The sequence below is a fragment of the Rhinolophus ferrumequinum genome, chromosome 22 (genome assembly GCF_004115265.2).
Source record: "Rhinolophus ferrumequinum isolate MPI-CBG mRhiFer1 chromosome 22, mRhiFer1_v1.p, whole genome shotgun sequence".
Taxonomy (NCBI): Eukaryota; Metazoa; Chordata; class Mammalia; order Chiroptera; family Rhinolophidae; genus Rhinolophus; species Rhinolophus ferrumequinum.
The window spans coordinates 23,626,256-23,647,325 of record NC_046305.1 but is presented as its reverse complement, the minus strand read 5'-3'; the positions used below and the strand labels follow the sequence as shown (position 1 = coordinate 23,647,325).

Genomic DNA, 21,070 nt, shown 5'->3' with positions numbered 1-21,070 from the left:
TATAAATGTCAGCAGTTTTGCCCTTGGCTAGGGTGCAGGCCCCTGTGAGCTTGTTGGGCACAGTAGCCAAAGGCAAAGTTGATACTTCAGTTCTATCAAAGGGTGTTGATATTGCATACTTGCACCATATTTGTTATTTAAATAAGAACTATCACTGAACCATGTGAAGTCAGCCTTACTCAAAGGAATTTCCGCCAGATCTAATTTATTAAGTCTTCATCCTTTTCTGGTTAAGGTCTTGTTTTGTCGGAGAGGACTCATTTGGCACTTTGGCCTGACTCTTGAAATCAGGCTGTTCCACTGGAACTGTGATGGCCTTAAGATAGATTCCTTTTGGAACTGGACTGTTTCTACTGAAACTGTCCTGGCCTTCAGTCCGCCTTTGATAATGTTAAAATACCATTTCCATTAATTGTAGTAATGGAGAATAAGTTCATAATAAACTAAGCATAAATATTTTGACATGAAAGAAATGTAAAACTCTAAGAAAGGGAAGTATTTATAACTAAAGTAATGACAAAAATTTGAATACAGCCATGAAAGAAAAAATATGATATGCAAATACCTCCGGAACAAGTTGGCTGAATAGTACAGAATTTGCATTTTGATTGAAGAGTGTATAGAACTGATAAGAGTGCTCATTCAGCTCTGACAAGTAGGTACAGTGATGAGTGAGACATGGTCCTCAAGAAGGTGACAGTCTTGTAGGGAACATAAATAATGAAGAATTACAATACAAAAAGTTCTATGAAATAAGTAAATTGGGGATCATGATGACCTTAACCCAATATCTTCAGTGAGAGTTGTCAGGAGACTCAAGGAAGAATTGTCATCTAAGATGAAACTGAAAGATGAGGGGGTGGGAGGAATGGCAGGGTCTCTGGTCTAAACTGAAGTAAAATGATGTATGGAGGCCTACAGTGCTCAAGTAATTCATGAAGTATAATCGGCACTACAAGGAATTGAATATGGCTTAAGAATAGTGTGCAAGAGTGAGTAGGGCTCTGATAGTCACAGATTTTAAGTCTGATAGCCATGTTAAGGAGACTTAGACATGATCTTGAGGGCTTTGGGAAGCCATTGAAAGGTATCTGACTAGTAAGAGCCTTGGTCACTGTGTCATATCAATATTACTCTAGTAGCAATGTGAAATGTGAATGAATGGTGGCAAGGTAGGTGAGGAGACCTATTCGAAAACTCTTACTGCACTCCAGATAAATGATACTGGCTCTAATTAGAAGTAAAGGCTAGAACTAGAGGAATGGAACAAGCATTCAGTTGTGGGAACAATTTAACTAGTTTGATGGGGATGTGTGAGTGTGAAGAATCAACAGAGGTCGCAGTCTGGCTTCATTATGTTATTTGAGATAGTGTAACACTTTCTAAGTGGAGCTGTGTGGTGTGGCAGTTGAATACATAGACTTAGCATCCCTGCTACAGATCTGCAATGGAGAGGGATATGGGAGGCAGCTCTTCTCAGAGGTAGTGAAGTCATGGCAGTGTATCTACCCACCCAGGGGGTCTTCAGAATGGAATAAGAAGAGTTCCTAGAACAACCATTAGGAACATCACATTATCCACTCAAGCAGAGAAGGAAGAGCAGCCAGAGGACAAGCTGAAAATCAGGATGGTAGTACTGTCCTAGAAACCAGAGAGACTGCTTTTTAGGCAGAAAGGAGCGAAGACAGCGTGATCAATAGCTCCAGGTGTTATGGGCAGGTAACTAAAATTACTGAAGAAGAAACTGTTAGGATTTATTGATCGAGAAGAACACTTAATGACTTTGAAAGTAAATGAGTTTCATAGGCCTGGACATGAGAAATAACATTGATAGGTGTAGATACCAGAGTCTGCGTCTTGGGAAGCAGAGAAAGTTTAAAAATAGATTGTGTAGACGGGGAGAATGAGCAGGATGGTCAGGTTTCATTGGATTTCTAAATTTAGTCAAAGACTATGATTTTCTGAAGGAACCAATCTGGACTGGACAGAGGTGTGTGTACTCATGTCAGAAAGCAAATTTAATTTTTGAAAGCAGGTACAGAGTGCTTACACAGTGTTGCCCAATGTAAAGAAGGCGAGCAGTTCTCTTGATCCACAGCAGAAAATTATTTCACGTTCCTGAAACTCACCTGGAACATTGGGGAATTTTCTGAATGTTGCTTATGATATTATATAGTCTCATCTATTGTTAAAGTATAGCACTGCAGCCTAATTAAATTATATTTAAACTATCTAGAGAAAAAAAACTAAGTCAAGTTGTATTTTTCTGGATCTGGGAATGTTTAGTTTGAACATCCCTGGTTAGGAAAAGAAAATTCAGTGTTCTGAGCAAGGGAAGAAATTTGCTTATTAAAAAGGTGTTATATTGGACTCATTATAGTGTATAAAGCTTGTAATCAACCAGTTGCCAAATCAAATTTTAAACTCTGCACATTATTGAAAGCATGTCTTTCATGATGCATGTTAGCAGGAAGAAATACTTCAAAAGTTTTTAATGGATTAAACCATCCAGTTGACATTTTTTTTTCCATACAGAGCACTACATGTGAAAGTCATATTGGGAATCCTCTTCTTTATATGTTTTCAAGATAGTTACTGAGATTGAATGTGTAAAACAAAGGACACGTGTCTAATTTAATCACAGGCTTGCTGTTACTTGGTTTCTTTCTTGCTGGTTCCAGGAAATTCTAGAATGAAGTTGTGCATTTTTATCTGAACGGAAATATATACCATTTCTAGCCCATGTTTGTTTTCTTATCGAAAGTGAGAATGTCTGTCTCAGGGTATTCAGTAAGTGTAATGTTAATAAAACTCACCTCTATACTAATCCCATTTTTAAACAATGCTTTTAATTACTAGTGCTTTTGGTTAGCTTTTTGCTTTTGTTTTGTGTTGGGCAGTTGATTGAGGAACATTCAGATATCAAGCTCAGCACAGAGGAAATGTTGAAAACATTTTGCTAGTAGGTAGATTTCAGGACATTGTGGAAATGAAATTTTGGACTGTATATAGATAGAGATAGAGGTAGAGAGAGAGACAGAATTTTAGAATTTAGAATATGATATGAAAGAAGGCTAAAATTTCACATGCCTATAGTTCTCTTAATCAGTCTCTCAGTCTGAAGTAAAACCAATCCAGGGAGTAAAAAGAAAGGTTCCTCAGGGATCAAAATAGATCTATGTCCTTTCTTCTTAACCTCATAGGAGAAGCCTCTGCATTCTTTGAGTCCTTTAGGAGTTTTCTTGATGTGTCTCCACCCCATTATTTTACATAATGTTTCTAACAGATATGTTAGAGTTTCAAGCACACAGGTAATTTAAAGGAAGAGCAATTGCTGAAGCAGAAATGACACTATTCTAGGAAGAAACAAACAAACAAACAAACAAAAAAACCCCAAAACAAAACCCACAGGTAAAGAAATTGTAAGAGTATAGCAATATAATAGCTTTACCATAGGGACATGTTGGATACACAGCAGGAACAACTATCTCAGGGAATTTCTGAGGTCATGCATGATCCACTGATCAGTGAATGAAGATTCAATTACAGTTGGCCCTTGAACAATGCGGGCTTGAACAACCCTGTTCACTTATACATGCGTTTTTTTCTATAAATATACTGCTGGCCGGTATCCCAGGATTCACATCTTTGGACAAAACCAACAATATTTACTGTCTGCAGCTGGGAATCAGCTGATGCAGAAGGCCCACATATGCACTGTTCTCCACCACGTTATGTAGGTGATTTGAGCATCCGCAGACTTTTGTATCCTCGAACCGATCCCCTACAGATACAGAGGGAAGACTGTACTTTAGTTTTGGGGGATTCAAAGTTATATGCAGATTTTTAAGTGCATGAGGGCCAGTGTACCAAACTCCTGCGTTGTTCAAGAATCAACTGTATATTTAAAATAATGAAATAATATCAAGAAAGCAGATTTTTTTCATGTAAGGCTATTCAAAGTAGTAAAATTTGATTTTAAAAGGCATCTATTGACTTATAAAATGATCATTTCACTAATATGAAATGAAGTCTTCTATTTTGAAATACTTTAGTCCATATTTATTTTGATCTGTGAAATCCACAATGCTTATTTAATAGCCACCTCTTACCATACATAGCATTTCTTAAGCACCCGCTGGGTACAGCGTGTACTAGAAACGGATGGCATATGATCCCTGACTTCGAGGAACTTCACTCCTGAGAGGAGACTGAGCCTGAAGTGACAGGTCATCATCAGTTTGTGTTTCAAACTATGGAAGAGTGATCTGGCCAGAGTGATGTATCCTATACAAGTCTTGTTAGGGGAGAGGTGAGTGTGAGAGGAATTTAGAAAAAAACGGGGAAGAACGCATACCTATAAATATACATATTTTAAAACCAAAAACATTACTGCTGTGTCTTCAATTTACTGTTGAGTGAATATTCACCTTACTCTCCAACAAACCAAAAGCTAATATGATGTTATTTAAAGCAAGCACAGCACATCCTCCCCTACTGTGATCACTTGGGTGAAAGCATGGAATGACCATTTAAAATCTTGCCAAGGACCTTTCCATTTTTTCTACCCGCTGCCAGGCCACAGGTCCTGGCTGGTGAAAATGATAAAATACTTTATTTTCATGTTCTTATTCTCTTATGCCCAGATGCCTGTGATGATCCACCGAGATTCCAATCTATGAAGCTCAAGGGTGCTTCTCAAGCCACTTATAATCCTGGGGACAAAATAGAATATGAGTGCCGCCCAGGATACATGCGTATTGTTCCTCTTCTTACCACCACTGCTGTTTGTCAGGCTGATAACACGTGGGCACCTCTCCAGGAGGCTTGTACAAGTAAGGAAACAGAACTTTTTTTTAAAAAAATTGCTCTAGAGGTTTTTTTCACATTTTGGGATGCATATTCCACTATTACAGTGATGGCTTTCTCATGTGAATGTAGGTTTTAGGTAATAATGTATTTTTTCGGGCTTTCAAAATCTCCAGGGAATCTTTTTCTTGGCAGTGGTTGTCAGAGTAAATATGAAAGCTAAGTTTGAGCTTTTTTTTTTTTTAATTGGGGAATATTGGGGAATAGTGTGTTTCTCCAGGGCCCATCAGCTCGAAGTCGTCCTTCAGTCTAGTTGTGGAGGGTGCAGCTCAGCTCCAAGTCCAGTCACTGTTTTCAATCTTTAGTTGCAGGGTGCGAAGCCCACCATCCCATGCGGGAATTGAACCGGCAACCTTGTTGTTGAGAGCTCGCACTCTAACCAAGTGAGACATCCTGCTGCACCACCGCCCCCAACCCCAGTGGAAGCTCAGCAGCAGCTCCTTGTCTTCAGTCTAGTTGTAGAGGGCGCAGCTCACTGGCCCAAGTGGGAATGGAACTGGCAACCCTGCTGTTCAGAGCTCTTGCTCTAACCAACTGAGCCCTCCAGCCGCCCCAATTTTGGGCTTTTAATAGTTAAAGAAAGAAAATTATATTCCCACGAGTTCAATAGAGCAATGTAGAATTTTGATTTTCATGAAAACCCATGTTGAAATTGGTATAAATCAATGAATTTCAAATTTTTCTTTCAGGAAAACCATGTCCACAGCTAGGAGACCCCCTAAATGGCCGCGTAAATGGAACTTTCCTGTTCGGTTCACAGGCTCACTTTGTTTGTAATGAGGGGTAAGTAGAGAAAATAAGGTAAATGTTACTAGTTTGATTTTATTTGGTTTTGTCTTTCTTTTAGCATTCTCATGATGTAGATTTCATTTTGCTTTCCATGTGACAACTTGTACTTATAGCCAGTCAATTCTTGGGCTTTTCATGGAGACTGAAAAGATGTGTAATTAATGCAAAGAAATGTCAACTGAAGGAAAGCAAAATTATGTAATACTTACTGTATGTAATAATAAGCATTGAGAACGTAGTAATCATGGTGACTTTATCCTTGACAACAAAGTGCACCCTATTCAAAATGGCCAACTCTCAGAGCTGAAGCGGGGCTTACAGAAATGTGAGGTAGAATAGCTCACCAAAGATATTCTTATATCGGATAACTCTATAAAGTGTGATCAGATCAAAATTGACCTGGTTAGCCTGGACCTTAATGTTGAGCAAGATCTCTAAGTTGGAAAACCTTTTTGAGACTGCTACAAAGGAGTGAAGCATCTCAAAAGCACTTAATAGTGACTTTTGTTCTACAGGGCTCTTTTAGTAGTACATGTTCAGAATATTGGGCATTTATGACAAATGTGCATTTAGAGGGTGAATGTAGTACACTGTAGAAATGCAACTAATTTTTTTTAACTTTGTGTCTTGCTAATTTGCTGAATTCATTTATCAGTTCTAACAGGGTGTGTGTGTGATCTTTAGGATTTTATACACATAAGATCCTATTAATTGATAAATTTTACTTCTTCCTAACTAATTTCATTGTCTTTATTTGATTGACTGATTGCCTAATTGCTCTGGCTAGAACTTCCAGTACTTTGTTGACAGAAGTGGTGAAAGCACACATCCATGCATTTTTCCTCATCTTAGAGGAAATCTTTCAGCTTTTTACCATTTCATATGATGTTTTTGCGGGTTTTGCTTGTATAGTGTTTATTATGGTGAGGTAGTTTCCTTCTATTCCTAGTTTATGAAGTATGTTTAACATGAGAGAGTGTTAAATTTTGTCAAGTGCTTTTTCTGCATCAATAGAGATAATCATGTGTATTTTCTCTTCATTCTATTGATGTTGCATATTACATTAACTAATTGTCATATGTTGAGTTATCCTTGCATTTCAGGAATAAATCACACCTGGTCATGGTGAATAATAATTTTACTACGCTGCTCAATTCTCTTTCCAGTATTTTGTTAAGGTTTACATCGAAGTTCATAAGGGATATGTGTCTGTAGTTTTCTCTTTTTTTTGTAGTGTCTTTGTCTGGCTTTGGTATCACAGTAGTGTTGGTCTCATAGAGTGAGTTCAGAAGACTTCCAAATCTTCAATTAAAAAAAAACACCTGAGAATAATAGGTTTTAGTTTTTAAATATCACCAGAGACACCATAAGGTCCAAGGACTTTATTGGGAGATTTTTCATTCTCTATTCGAACTCCTTACTAGTCATACGTCTGCTCAGATGTTTGTATCTGTGTGATTTAATCTTGGTAGGTTTTATATTTCTGGAAATTCTTCCATTTTATCTAGGTTAGTTAATTTGTTGGCATAAAATTGTTCATAGTACTCTCTTATAGTATTATGTATTTCTGTAGAATCAGTATTAATGTCCCCAGTTTCATTTCTGAATTTAGTAATTTAGGTCTTCTTTTTTATTTATTAGTCCATCTAGGTAAAGGTTTGTCAATTTAGTTGATCTTTCTGAAGAACCAACTTTTGGTTTCATTGATTTTTTTTCTTTTCTATTGTTTTTCTCTTGTCTGTATTGTTTACCTCTAATCTACTCTTTATTATATACTTCCTAGTGCCAGCATTGGATTTAGTTCTTTTTCTAGTTCCTCAAGTTGTGAATTAGGTTGTTCATTTCAGTTGTTTTCTGTTGTAAACTTTCATAGCTATAAATTCCCCCATTGGCACGTTTTTGCTGTATCGCCTAAGTTTTAGAATATTATGTTTTCATTTCAATTCGTCTCAAAGTAATTTGCAATTTCTCTTGTGATTTCTTCTTTGATCCATTGGCTGTTTAAAAGTTTGTGGTTCAGTTTTCACAGTAAGGTGAATTTTACAGTCTTCCTTTTGATGTTGATTTCTAATTTCATCCCATGTGGTCAGAGAATATACTTTGCATGAAATCTACTTTTTTTGTCTATGGATTATTTCATATTAATTTGTGGCCTAATAAAATTATTTTGTTGCGTATTCTGTGATTAATTTATTAATAGCATTAATTTGTGATCTAAAATATGGTTTTCCCTGGAGAATGTCTCATGTGCACCTGAAAATGTGTATTTTGATGTTGGTCAGAGTGCTCTGTCTATGTCTGTGAGATCTAGTTTGTTTATAGTGTGGTTGAAGTCCTCTAGTTCCTTATTTATCTTGTGTCTCGTTGTTCTATCCATTATTGTGAGTGGGGTATTGAAGTCTCCAGGTATTATTGTAGGAAAGCCTGTTATGTAGAAATGGGTATTTCTCCCTTCAATTCATATATTTTCATGGTCTGTAGTTAGATGCATAAATATTTATAATTGTTATATCTTTTTTGCAATAGTGAACCCTTATTAATATATAATGTGCTTCTTTGTTCTTGTAACCTTTTTTGCTTTAAAGTCTATTTTCTATGAATCAGTGCAGCCACCTCTGCTCTCTTACGGTTACTATTTGCATGGAATATATTTTTCCATTTTTTCACTTTCTATTTCTTCGTCTTTCAAGTAAGTCTCCTATAGACAGCATAGAGTTGGATCATTTGGTTTTAATCCATTCTGCCAATCTCTGTCTTTAAATAGGAGAGTATAATCATTTTATATTTAAATAAATTACTGACAAGAAGGACTGCTTTCTGTTATTATGCTATTAGTTTTCTACATGCCTCATAGCTTTTTGCCCCTCCTTTCCTGTTCAGTTTATTTCTGTAGTGAAATGCTTAAATTCCTGTCTCATTTTCTTTTGCTTGTGGTTATCATGCGATATACAGTTACAATGCTGCACTTTGAATTTATACTAACTTAACTTCAGTAAATTACAAAAACTGCTCCTTTACAGCTCTGTCCCCATCCTTTTAGATTGTTGATGTCATACTGGTCTCCACAGTAATAATTGTAATCCTAGCTTCTACAGTAATGTGTTGATTTTCTTTTAAAGGATTAGTTTCTCAAATTACATAGAAAAGAAAAATTATAGGTACAAATCATTGTTACAATAATTCTGGCTTTAATAATTGCCCAGGTATGTACCTTCAGGGAAATGTTTATTTATCCATATGTCTATGGGTTACTTTCTGGTGTCCTCCAATTTCACACTTTAGGACTCCCTTCAGCATGTTTTCAGGTGAAGTCTAGTGGTAACAAAGTGCCTCAGCTTTATTTCTGGGAAAGTCTTAATATCTCCCTCACTTTTGAAGCATGGTTTTGCTGGATAGAGGATTTTTGGTTGACAATTTTTTTCTTTTAGCACTTTGAGTTTATCAGCTCAGTCTTCTGGCCTCCGGGTTTCTGATGAGAAGTCTGCTCCCGATCTTATTTAGATTCCTTGTACTTGATGATTCACTTCTGTCTTGCAGCTTTCAAGGATCTCTCTGTCACTGACTTTTGAGGTTTGCTCATTCTGTATCTTAGTGTGGGTCTCTTGACTTCATGTTATTTGGAGTTTGTTGATTTTTTTGATCATTTATATTCATGTCTTTCATCAAATTTGGGAAGTTTGTGGCCATTACTTTAGACAGTCTCTTTGCCCCTTTCCTCTCTGTCTGCTCAGTTTCTCAGAGTACCACAGTGCATATATATATTGGTCTACTTATTGGTGCCCACAGGTACCACAGGGCCCTTAGGCTCTGTTCACTTTTCTTCAACATTTTTTCTTTCTGTTCCTTAGATTTAATAATTTCCATTGTCCTTTCTCCAAGTTTACCGGTTCTTTCTTTTGCATGCTAAAAATTACTAATTTCTCCAGTAAATATTTCATTGAAGTTAGTGTACTATTCAACTCCAAAATTTCCTTTTGGTTTTTTTCTAGGTTTTCTATCTCCTAGTTGATATCAACATTGTGTTTACACGTTGTTTTCTTAACTTTCTAGTTTCTTCCTTTAGTTCTTTGAGCGTCTTTAAAACAATTATTTTAAAGTCTTTGTTGTATTGGATCTGGAATTAGGTCTTTGCCAGGGAGAATTTATGTTAATTTATGTTTTCATTTGAATGGGCCATACTTTCCTGTTTCTTTGTAGGCCTTGTGATTTCGTTTTTTTTTTTTTTTTTGAACCGGACATTTGTAACTAATAATGGGGTAACACTGGAAATCAGATTCTCCTTCCCAGGGCTTCTTATTTTCTGTGTTTTTGGTGGTTTTTAATTGTTGTTGTTGTTGTACGGTCTGAGGATCAGCCTGATGTGTAAACTTAAGGTCTTCTCAGGTCTTTTCTGAGCCCTCCTCTGGGCATGCACAGTTTACTATCTAATTTTCCCCACATACGCACTTTCTTTGAATGTCTTTGTTTCAGTGTCTGGCTTCATAAAGGGGAAACAGCAAAAAATGAAGTCGGGATGCAAAGGACACTGGACATTTCCCTACAGAAGTCACTTTAGTAGGCACGGAATGGGCTTGCTAGAGTGGGGGACATGTGACAGTAATGGTTGCCCACGTCTTTATCTGCTTTTCTATGATCAAGAGCAGCAGTCAGTGATAACAGTACAGATCCCTGATATTTGTGAGGATTGGGTCGCATTTTCCCTCCCTGGCTGTTAATATGCTGCTCCAGAAACACATGACCTACTAGGAATGGGGGTGGGTAGCTGCCATTATGCTAAGAGCTGAAGGTGACCAATATTAATGGAATTTCCCTATCCAAGTCTTTTCCTGGAACTTACAAGCCTTCAAGGGATTCTAGAGTTCCAAAATTGTTACATCAGATACATTGCAGCACTGCACTTTTTGTCTAGGTGGGGAGGTAGATTCTTGGTGCGTCCTACCCTGCCATCATCCCAGAATCCTCTATTATATTCATATAATCCTCTAATTATATTCATTGTAATATAGAATCAATGTGTGAAGACTTGGGGGGAAAGTCAGCTGGAAGCACGTACAGGCAATTTCACTGATGGTTTTTTACTTGATCAAGGAAAAATATCTGGTCTAAAGTTAGAACCTGTTAGGCACTTTGAAGAGTACCAACAGGTTAAGACATACACTTTTCTCAAAAGGTTGTAGCCCTGTTGAGAAGGTCCATATATACAGAGAGGTGTCAAAGCAAAATAGTAAATGAGAAGTACCAAAGGAATAGAATTATTCATGGTCATTACAATGAGAGTCCAGAAGGAAGGGAGAGATTTCATCGAGTAGGAGTTTTCCTGAGCTACTTCTAGGAAGATATTGCGATGTGAAGAATATTTATAAGAGCTAAAACTTACCTAGCACTTACTGTGTGCCAGATGCTAACTCATGTAATCATCAAAACTAGCACACAAGAGATATACTATTTTTCCCTTTTCAGTTGAGGAAACCAAGCAAGAGAAACAATGGCCAAGCTCAAATAACAAGTCACTTGTGGAGCTGGGACTCGAATATACTCAGGCAAACTTTAGGGACTGATGTCTACTCAGTGGTTGTCCTGGCTGAGCAGAATTGAAGGAGCAAAGGCAGAGAAGTTAATGTGTGTGATTGCCAGTGATGGTGAACACCTGACTGACAGGCATGACAGATTTATATAGACATGTTGCTCTAGGTCAGTGTGCTCAAAGCAGAAACTGTTTATTTCATTAAATTGCAGGTTTAGTTAGTACTTTCATAATAGATTCTTTAAGAAACTTCTCCCTAAGACTACTGTAGTGCAAAAAAACAACCGTATAAAAGTTTTCTTCATTATTATGTGCATCATGTTAACTGGTAAAGAAAACAGTAATCTTTCCTGTTCTCATTTAGTTTTCAGTTAGTTGGACCAGAAATCCTACATTGTGATCTTGCTGGAAATAGTGTGGCTTGGGATAATGAGCCCCCATATTGTGAAAGTAAGTATATTCTCTCTTTAAAATTTAGAGCAGCAGCTGTCACACAGTTTGGCCTCGGATTTACGCTTTTAAATTAACAAAGATCCCACAGAGCTTCTTTTCAGATGGGATATATATGTCGATATTGATTTTTTTTTGGAATTAAAACTGAGAAGTTTTAAAAAATAAGCATCTATTAATTCATTAGTAAGAACAGTAAGCAAAATGCCTGTTAAAATGTGCAATATATTTTTTATGAAAAGTGAAATTTTTCTAAAACAAATAGTGAGGATAATGGCATTGTTTTACATTTTTGCACATCTCTTCAATATTTGGCTTAAAGGAAGACCTCAGGATTCAAATTTTGCAATAACACAGCATTTGTAGCTTCTGGCAAATTTTACCGTACACTCCTAAGGATGAAAATGAAAAAAGATAATACATTTTCTCATAGAACTTTCTTCTAAATGGATAGTGGACTCACTGCTAGATTGGAGAAATCATGTTAATGAACGTATCGAAGGCAGTTCGTAAGACATTACTAATGCTGTCTTAATGTTTTACTTTTGTCCTTTCTTGTTCTCTTTTTAAGAGATTTTGTGTAAACCACCTAGACAAATACCAAATGGAAAATACACCAATAGCCACAAGGATACTTTTGAATATAATGAAGTAGTAATTTATAGTTGTAATCCTTCCAGTGGACCAGATGAATATTCACTTGTTGGAGAGAGTGAGCTGATTTGCTCTGGGTTTGATACATGGAGTAGTGACCCTCCTGAGTGTAAAGGTAATATATTTCTGTTTATTCATTTATAAATAGTATGCAAACACTTTGTATATGGTAAACAAAACAGCCACATGTGCTTTTTCATCTTGTTACACTGGTTTCTAAGTTAATTAGGTAAAATAGAATAAAAAACAATTCTAGTTGTGGAGTTCCGCACCCTTCACCCCACATGTTCTTGACATTCCAATTTATACATTGTGAATTACTGTGTAGATGTGTGAGTTTAGGATTTTTTTTTGTTTCTAAGTATCAAAAGAACACACATTGGCTTAAAAATAACAGAGTTTTATCTTGTATTGCAAGAAGTCTGAGAGTTCTGGCTAGAGGAAATGGTAGAGTATATTGTAAAGCACTAACCCTCTCACTGATAAGATTAATAAACTCCAGATTTAACATACAGGCTATCATGCGGGGTCTCTGTTCCCGCTCCCCACATAACGCAGGACATGGTGAGGCCAAAAAGGAACACCCGTGGAGCCATAGATAGTGGAGCCATACCATTACTGTCAAAGATATGGAGCAATGGGAACTCTCATAAATTACTGTTAAGAATGCAAAGTGGTATATCCATTCAAGAACACTGTTTAGTGATTTCTTAAAAAGTTAAACATACAATAGAACTGCAACCCAAGTATAATGAAACCGTGTTCACATAGAACCATATATGAGAATATTCATAGCAGACTATTCGTAATCACCCCACATTGGAAACATCCACATGTCCTTTAGTGGTGAACGAGTATACAACCATGGTACATCCATACAATGGAATAATACTCAGACAGTAAAAGGGAGTGAGCTTCTAATCCATGCAACGATAGGATGAATCTCAAGTGGATTATGCTAAGTGAAATAAGCCGTATGCAGAGGCCGTGATCCATTATGACATTCTGGAAAAACAACAATATAGAGATGAAAACAGATCAAATGATTGGGTGGTTGGGGGTGGTGGGGAAGGTTGATTACAAAGTGGCAGGAGGAAATATTACAGGTAATGGAACTTTTCTATGTCTTTATTGTGGTGGTAATTACGTGATTAGTATTTGCATTTATCAAAACTCATAAAGCTATACTCTTAAAAGGGTGAGTTCTCGTGAAACAGTTATAAGAATGAAAAATGAGTCATAAACTGGGAGAAAACATTTGCAAAGCACATACCTACCTATGATATGTAAAGATATTTAAAGAACTGTCAAAACAAATAATAAGAAAACACCCCATTTTTTAAAAATGAGCCAAAAAAGTTGTATGAAAAGTGACTCAATAACCCAAAGAGGTCTGATAACTCAGTTCACAAACTTGCCACCGTGCGCTTACCTGGGCAGTACTGTACAAACAGCTCTGTAAGGTTTCATAACCTTGGTGTATCAGTGTCTCACAGCTGTGTTCATGTCGATATGTGGCGGTGTCTTGCTGAGTGGTGTTCTTTATTGTTGTTGCACATTTTGTGTGCTGTCTCCAGAATGTCTGAGCTTGAATAAGAGCAACGAGCAAACATTACATTTCTTGTTAAACTTGGCAAGAGTGAAAGTGAAATCAAGGACATGTTAATCCAAGTTTATGTGGACAGTGCCATGAAGAAAACGGCAATGTAGAAATGAATGAAACATTGTTTTTGAGGGGAGAGAACACAACACTGATGAAGAGAAGTCAGGGTGGCCAGTAACGAGCAGAACTGACGAAAACATTGGAAAAATTCATCGAATTGTGAGTCAAAATCGTCAGCTAACCATGAGAAGCATAGCAGACCAAGTAAACATCAATAGAGAAACAGGAAAATTTTAACTGAAAATCTTGGCAAGAGAAAGGTGTGTGCAAAAATGCTCCCAAAGGAGCTTTTGCATCAGAACAGTGCACCAGCTCACACAGCACTGTCTCTGAGTGAGTTTTTAGCCAGTAAACGAATAACTGTAATGGAACACCCTCTCTACTCACCTGATCTGGCCCCCAAAGACTTCTTTCTTTACCTGAAGATAAAGGGTGTATTGAAAGGAGGGCATTTTGGTGAAACTCAGGACATAAAGGATAATTCGACGTCAGTTCTGATAGCCATTCCAGAAAAAGAGTTCCAAAATTGCTTTGAAGGGTGGACTGGGCTCTAGCTTTGGTGCATAGCTTCCCAAGGGGAGTACTTCAAAGGTGGCCATAGTGATATTCAGCAATGAGGAATGTAGTACTTTTTCTAGGATGAACTCATGAACTTAATTGTCAGTGCTCATATGTAAATTACGTCCAGCAAATCTGACTTAAAATGATTAGTGTGATAAACAGCAGTTTAGCACAACAGAGAATAGATCAGTGAACCCAAAGTGAGGACAGTAGTATCTAACATAATTTGATAGAAATATTTTTTGAAAAGAGAGGGAAAGAGACTTACCGACCTGGGGAAGAGTAGCAAGCAGTCAAACATACATGTTAATGGAGTTTCCGAAAGGTAGGAAAAACAGTAATATAGACAATAAATGTTTGTGTGCAATTATCCACTTTTGATCCAAAACAACTCCCACAAGTCCAAGATATTCAGTGACAGTAACAGGATAAATAAATTTCAAAAAATTGCCAAGAATTCCCCACTAAACATATCATGGTTGAACTTTTGAAAACAAAAGGTGAAAGGAAAAGCAGCTAATGAGAAGGGGGAATAATCGCATTGCCCCTTTCCTCTAAGAATGACAGATGACTTCTCTTAAGGAACTATGGAGACTAGAAGACAGTAATATCTACTAAAGTACTGAGAGGAAAATAAAAGACATAACCTAGAAATCTCTGTCAAGGAGAAATCTTTAATTTTTTTATTTTTCAATTACATTGATGTTCAATATTATATTAGTTTTAGGTTTACTACATATTGGTTAGACATTTATGTAACTTGTGAAGTGATTACCCCGTAAGTCTAGTACCCACCTGACACCATCCATAGTTATTAACAATATTATTGACTATATTCCCTATGCTGTATTTTACGCTGTATTTATCCCCATGACTATTTTGTAACTGCCAAATTGCACGGAATCCCTTCACCTTTTAAGGTGAAATCTTTTAAAACTGAAGGTATAATAAAAACATTTGAGATAAAAGCTCAAGGGAATTGTCACTACTACACTTTCCCTAGAAAAATTGCGAAAGGAAGTTTTTCAGGCAGATGGGAAAACATACCTGATGGAAATTCACATCCACGGGCAAGGAGGAGAGCAGTCTTCTGGTTTAAAAGGCTTTATTTACATTATGGGCCCTTATATGTTGCTGAGACTTAATTTCATAAGATGTTCTCTTGCACTCACTGCCCAGACCAGTGTTTTGTTTTCCCCCAAATTATGCCAAAGTCGTTAGTAGATCTTGAAGTCAATCTAGAGGGTGTTGACCAGCCTTTTACTTCCTAAGAAGTAAAGTGGGAAATGCCAGAGTACACTGGTATGAAGCCTAAGTATTAACTTTATCTCGGGCCTGTGGGATTATATACTGGTTTACAATGTAAGATGTGCTGTTTGATCTCTGGGTTTGCAGTCCAAAGTGTTTGGAAAACCCTGTCCTACCTCCACTGGACTTTCTATTTCTTGAACATCCCAGTTCTTGTATGTTGTTGCTACCTGAGGACTTTGTTTTTGCCTGTTTTTGCATGGCTAGCTTCTTTCCAACTTTTAAATTTGAGCTCAAGTTTTACCTTCTAACAGGAGTGTTTCCTGCCTTTCTCACAAAGCAGGGCACTGTAATCAGTATTAGCATGAAAGGGAAAAAAAAAATCTCTAGAGCTAAAAAGAATATCGAAAGTTGCTTTTGAACTTTCCCAGAATTTATATCAGGCAGTGATACCAATACACTGTAATGATAGTCTGTTTTAGGTAGAAAAAGATTGTTAGATCTGTTCACCTGGAATAAAATGCAAAATAAAGTCTTTTTTAAAAAAATTAACATCCTGCCTTCCATCCCTTGTCTCTTTTTGTTTCCACTGGAAATTACTGCTTTGCACTAGTTTTTCTGTCCTATGTTAAAACAGCTTTCTATTAATTGTACAATTTTTCCACTTTTCAGTGGTCAAATGTCCGTATCCAGCACTCGAAAATGGAAAATTTGTATCAGGATTTGGGAAAAAGTTTTACTACAGAGCGACGGTTGTACTTCAATGCTACTCGGGTTATTACCTTAAAGGCAACGACACAATCGTCTGTGGAGCTGACAATATGTGGGAGCCTAAGGTGCCAGAATGTATTAAAGGTACAAAGGGTGTCTTTTTCCTCAGGGTTGTTTTTTTTTATTTTATTTTATTTCTTTGATTTAAATATAAATGATACAGAGTAACGTCATTTCTATGACAGATGTAAAATTCACAAAGAATCCTGCTTTTGTTATTTTGTGTATTTTTGTAGGGTTAGCACATTATGTACATCACACAGGTATATACATTTTTCTTGTTTGGCTTGTACGTTTAAAAGTAGGTAGCAAACATTTTTCAACAAACTGAAGAATTTTATTTTTATCTAACTAAGTCAAGCATGAAAGGCATAAATCATATAAATAATAAGAAAGTGATAATCCTAATTGGTTGAACCAGTCTAAATTCTTTTTGTTTTCCAGAGTCAATCTCTCCCAGTACTAAACTTCCGACTTCGAGTCATTCAGGTTTAATAACACTTTGCTTATATTTTTCAAAATTCTTAAATTCTTGGTGAAAATGCCAGTGATAACTCCCAAGTATTTGATCCAATCTGTTATTTTGTTTTCCAGTGTCTGTTCCTACCAGTACACAACCTACAATTTCCAGTGTCTCAGGTTGAGTAACTTCCTAGTTACATTTTTCAGAATTCTTTAAATTGTTGGGTTTTTTTTTTTTTTTTTTTTTTGGGGAAGGGGAACAGGATTTGATTGATTTTTTTTTTTTTGAAATCATTCAAATCCGTGGATATTTTTCAAAATCCTTTAATTATCTTATGATTTATACTGAGTCATCATTTTTAGAAATGGCAGTTGGAGGAACATATTTACAGCCATTTTAATTGTTATACTTAGTGATTCTAAAATCATTTGCCGTAGCCCTCAGATATAAACAGCTATGTTAACTTAAGTTATATAATAACTGTAAATGTATTTATATGTACAATGATTCAATGCGGTCCTCAATGGATGATATTAAAGCTTAAGTTGGTTGCATTTAAAGCACTTAGCACAGTGCCTGGCATATAGGAGGCTCTTAAATGAAGCTCATATGACTTACAGCATCACGTCAGTTAATAATAGAGAAGAGGAAGGTGGGTCTGTGGCATTTGTTTTCTAATATGTATGTGTTTTGTGTCACCAATTTTCCTATTTTAATTCAGTTTAAAAGTGATCTGTTGACACATATCTTCCTGGTCCAGGACCGTGTTTCATTTCCCAGACTGCAGCAAGTTTAGTTCTTTTTGTATAGTCCAGTCTGAACTTGGAAATTACTGCTGTCTTCCAGAACAAGACTGGTATTTCTGCCAACTCCACCTCTCCCCACCTCATACAGTTATTCTTTTTGTCTTTACTGGGAATTTCTATTTGGGAACAGAAACTAAATTTCATAGCAACTGAAAGGCAGGGAAAGTCCTTATTTATTTCATAGCAACTGAAAGGCAGCGAAAGTCCTTATTTATTAAAATGAAATGGAGGACTTGTTACATGGACAACTGATCAACCACTCTGCTTAAGACTTGAGAGACTATTTTGATACGGTGGGAGGAGTGTCTTCCTGATTTCAGTGCTGCGATCCCTGACTTCTCTTTGGTTTAAGCAGAAACCAGAGACAGGCATAGTGGGAAGAGCATTAGCCTGGGCCGACCTCTCTCAGGGTCCTGGTTAGGCTCTGCTTGCTCCAGAAACATCCTCTCTGTGGGCTTAGTTTCCTGTTACATGTGAGAGTGTTGCACTCAAGTAAATCTCAATTACTGGCTTCTAATTTGTTGGTATATTTCTGGTTGTCCCAATATTTGAAAGGATTGAGGGGAATTATGCACGTTAATGTGGTAATAGAAAGCAGTTTTACAATTCGTGTATACCTGGTACCTTGTAACCACCTTGAGTACCTTAGCTGAGTGCTGTGAGGTTTGGGGGGAAAGAGATGGTTTTTTGGTGGACTGTTATGTTAAGATTACAGGTGAACTTTATACTCATCAATACATCCATGTTTACTTACATGGTCCTAGTGGGTTTATGCACTGTGGGATACTGTGTTTGTTGATATGCTCTTTTGAAAGAGTTGACCATAAGAATTCATAATGGATTTACAAGTTTAACATGTTAAAGACAGAGGAGTGGATTGATTGTGAGAAACAATTATAAACTACAAGGATTTTTTAAAAAATAGAAAAATCTTCATGGTTCTGTAAATCATGTTTTATTATCAGTTAAAGGATCAATAGCAACATATGATGTGTGACAATTAAGTTTGCGAACTTGTTGCAATGATGTTGCTAACCTTTTTTGCTATCAGAGGGATTATTCATTATAAATTTGTACCAACTGGACAAACAGTTAACCAAGTTTATTATTTGGAAGTGTTGAAAAGGCTGCGTGAAAAAGTTAGACGACCTGAACTTTTCGCCAACAATTCATGGCTCTTGCATCACGACAATGCACCAGCTCACACGGCACTGTTTGTGAGGGAGTTTTTAGCCAGTAAACAAATAACTGTTGGAAAAACCTCCCTACTCACCTGATCGGGCCCCCAATGACTTCTTTCTTTACCCAAAGATAAAGAAAATAGTGAAAGGAAGACATTTTGATGACATTCAGGACATCAAGGGTAATACAATGATAGCGCTCACGGCCATTCCAGAAAAAGAGTTCTAAAATTGCTTTGAAGGGTAACTAGGCACTGGCATCAGTGCTTAGCTTCCCAAGGGGAGTACTTTGAAGGTGACCGTAGTGATATTCAGCAATGAAGTATGTAGCACTTTTTCTAGGATGTGTTCGCAAACGTAATTGCAGACCTCATATAATGGTGATGCGGTAGACTTAATTGTGCTGATATGAAAAAATGTGCAAGAAATACTAAGGGAAAAGGAAAGGATAGAGATTATGTACTATAGTATGATACTACTCGAATGGTATTTTTAAAAACATGCATATGTTTATTGTGAACACATTTTTTACTATTTATTGTTAGGTAACTCCTAGAGTTTCCGTTATAAAATAACAAAGCTATAGTGAACATTGTTATGCATACATTCTTGTGTACTTTTGTAAATAAATATTTAGGTAAAATTCCCAGAAGTAGAATTGGAAAGTTCAGGAAGTATGTGTTTTTCATTAAGTACTAATCTTAAAAAAAAATTAAAAATTAAAATTAAATCCGTAATACCAAATTGATAAAAGCTGGTGAATGGTATCAAATTTATTTTTCTAGGTGTCAAGCCTACTACCGCACCTCCAGTTTCACGTCTTCCAGGTTCAGTAACTCTTTATCCTACTTATATTGTTAAGAACTTCATAAGGTGATGGGTGAAAACTGATATCATGTATCAATTTGCATTTCTTTAGTTATCAATGAAGTTGAATTATTTTGGTCTACATTATTTATTCATGTCCTTTGTTCATTTTTCTATTAGGTTTCTAAAACATGTTTGTTGATTTGTCAAAACTCATTATAAATTAAAGCCCTTTTAACTTTAAGTAAACATTTTTTCTAGGGTTTTTTTTTCCTCTCCTTATTTTTAGTAGTCAGTTTTCTTTGAAGATTTTTATACAGTTGGATATAGATTGCTTTTTATAACTGTAATTAATATGTGAATATAAATACATATACAGAAGTTTTGCATTAATAGGTAATTGGATATATCAATCTTTTCCCTAATGGCTATGAGTGTTGTGTTTGTTTTGTAAAAGCTTTAGGCTGTCCCCATGCTGAAATTATATAAACATTTCAACCATGTCTTCCGATTGCATTCTTTGCTTTAAAATTATTGGTACATCAGAAATTCTTAAAATATATGGAGTGAGGTAGGGTTCCTTTCCAGTCTACCCACGCCCGTTTGTTGACTATGTCTTCTCTACAACTGTTTTGAAATGCAGTTTTTATCTTAAATTCTAGTCATCTTTCTGTTCTCTTCAACTCTACATTCCTGTGCCATCATCAAATCATGCTTTTTGTTTCCCACTGTAGTATTATGATATGTCTTAATATCTTGCAGAACACTTTTTATGAATGTTAATATTAATATAATATTAATGTTAATATTTCTAGATCAACTTTTTTTTTTACCACTTAACCATTTTAAGTGTACATTTTAGTAGCATCTAGTATGTCCCCATTTTCAAGCAACCATCACTGCTATGTCCAGAAATTTTCATCTCAAATGACTATATCCATTAAACAATAACTATCTAATCTCTCTCCGCACAAACATACTGGGAACCTATTCTACTTTCTGTCTCTGTGAATTTGACTATTCTGGGTATCTCATATAAGTGGAATCACTTCTGACTTATTTCACTTAGTATGTTTTCAACGTTCATCCACCTTGGAGCAAGAATCAGAATTTTATTATTTTTATGACTGAATAATATTTCATTGTTTGTATATGTTTGGTTATCCATTCATCTGTTGATAGACACTTGGGTTGTTTCCAACTTTTGGCTATTTTGAATATAACTTCTCTGAATATTGGCATTTGAGTAGCTGTTTGTGTCCCTGTTTTCAAATTTGGAAGTAT

General features: G+C 36.2%; 1 protein-coding gene across 3 annotated transcripts in view; it reads left to right on the top strand.

Moving 5' to 3' along the window:
* LOC117014597 (membrane cofactor protein) overlaps positions 1-21,070 on the top strand; it is a 28,904-nt gene that overhangs the window by 4,510 nt on the left and 3,324 nt on the right. The window contains exons 2-9 of one of the 3 annotated variants that reach the window (XM_033092659.1): positions 4,647-4,835; positions 5,559-5,652; positions 11,547-11,632; positions 12,204-12,401; positions 16,431-16,613; positions 16,974-17,018; positions 17,124-17,168; positions 19,765-19,806. In XM_033092659.1, coding sequence (XP_032948550.1) covers positions 4,647-4,835; positions 5,559-5,652; positions 11,547-11,632; positions 12,204-12,401; positions 16,431-16,613; positions 16,974-17,018; positions 17,124-17,168; positions 19,765-19,806 — 882 coding nt within the window. The remainder of the gene's footprint in view (positions 1-4,646; positions 4,836-5,558; positions 5,653-11,546; positions 11,633-12,203; positions 12,402-16,430; positions 16,614-16,973; positions 17,019-17,123; positions 17,169-19,764; positions 19,807-21,070) is intronic. The other 2 variants (XM_033092660.1, XM_033092661.1) reach the window with 2 other exon arrangements.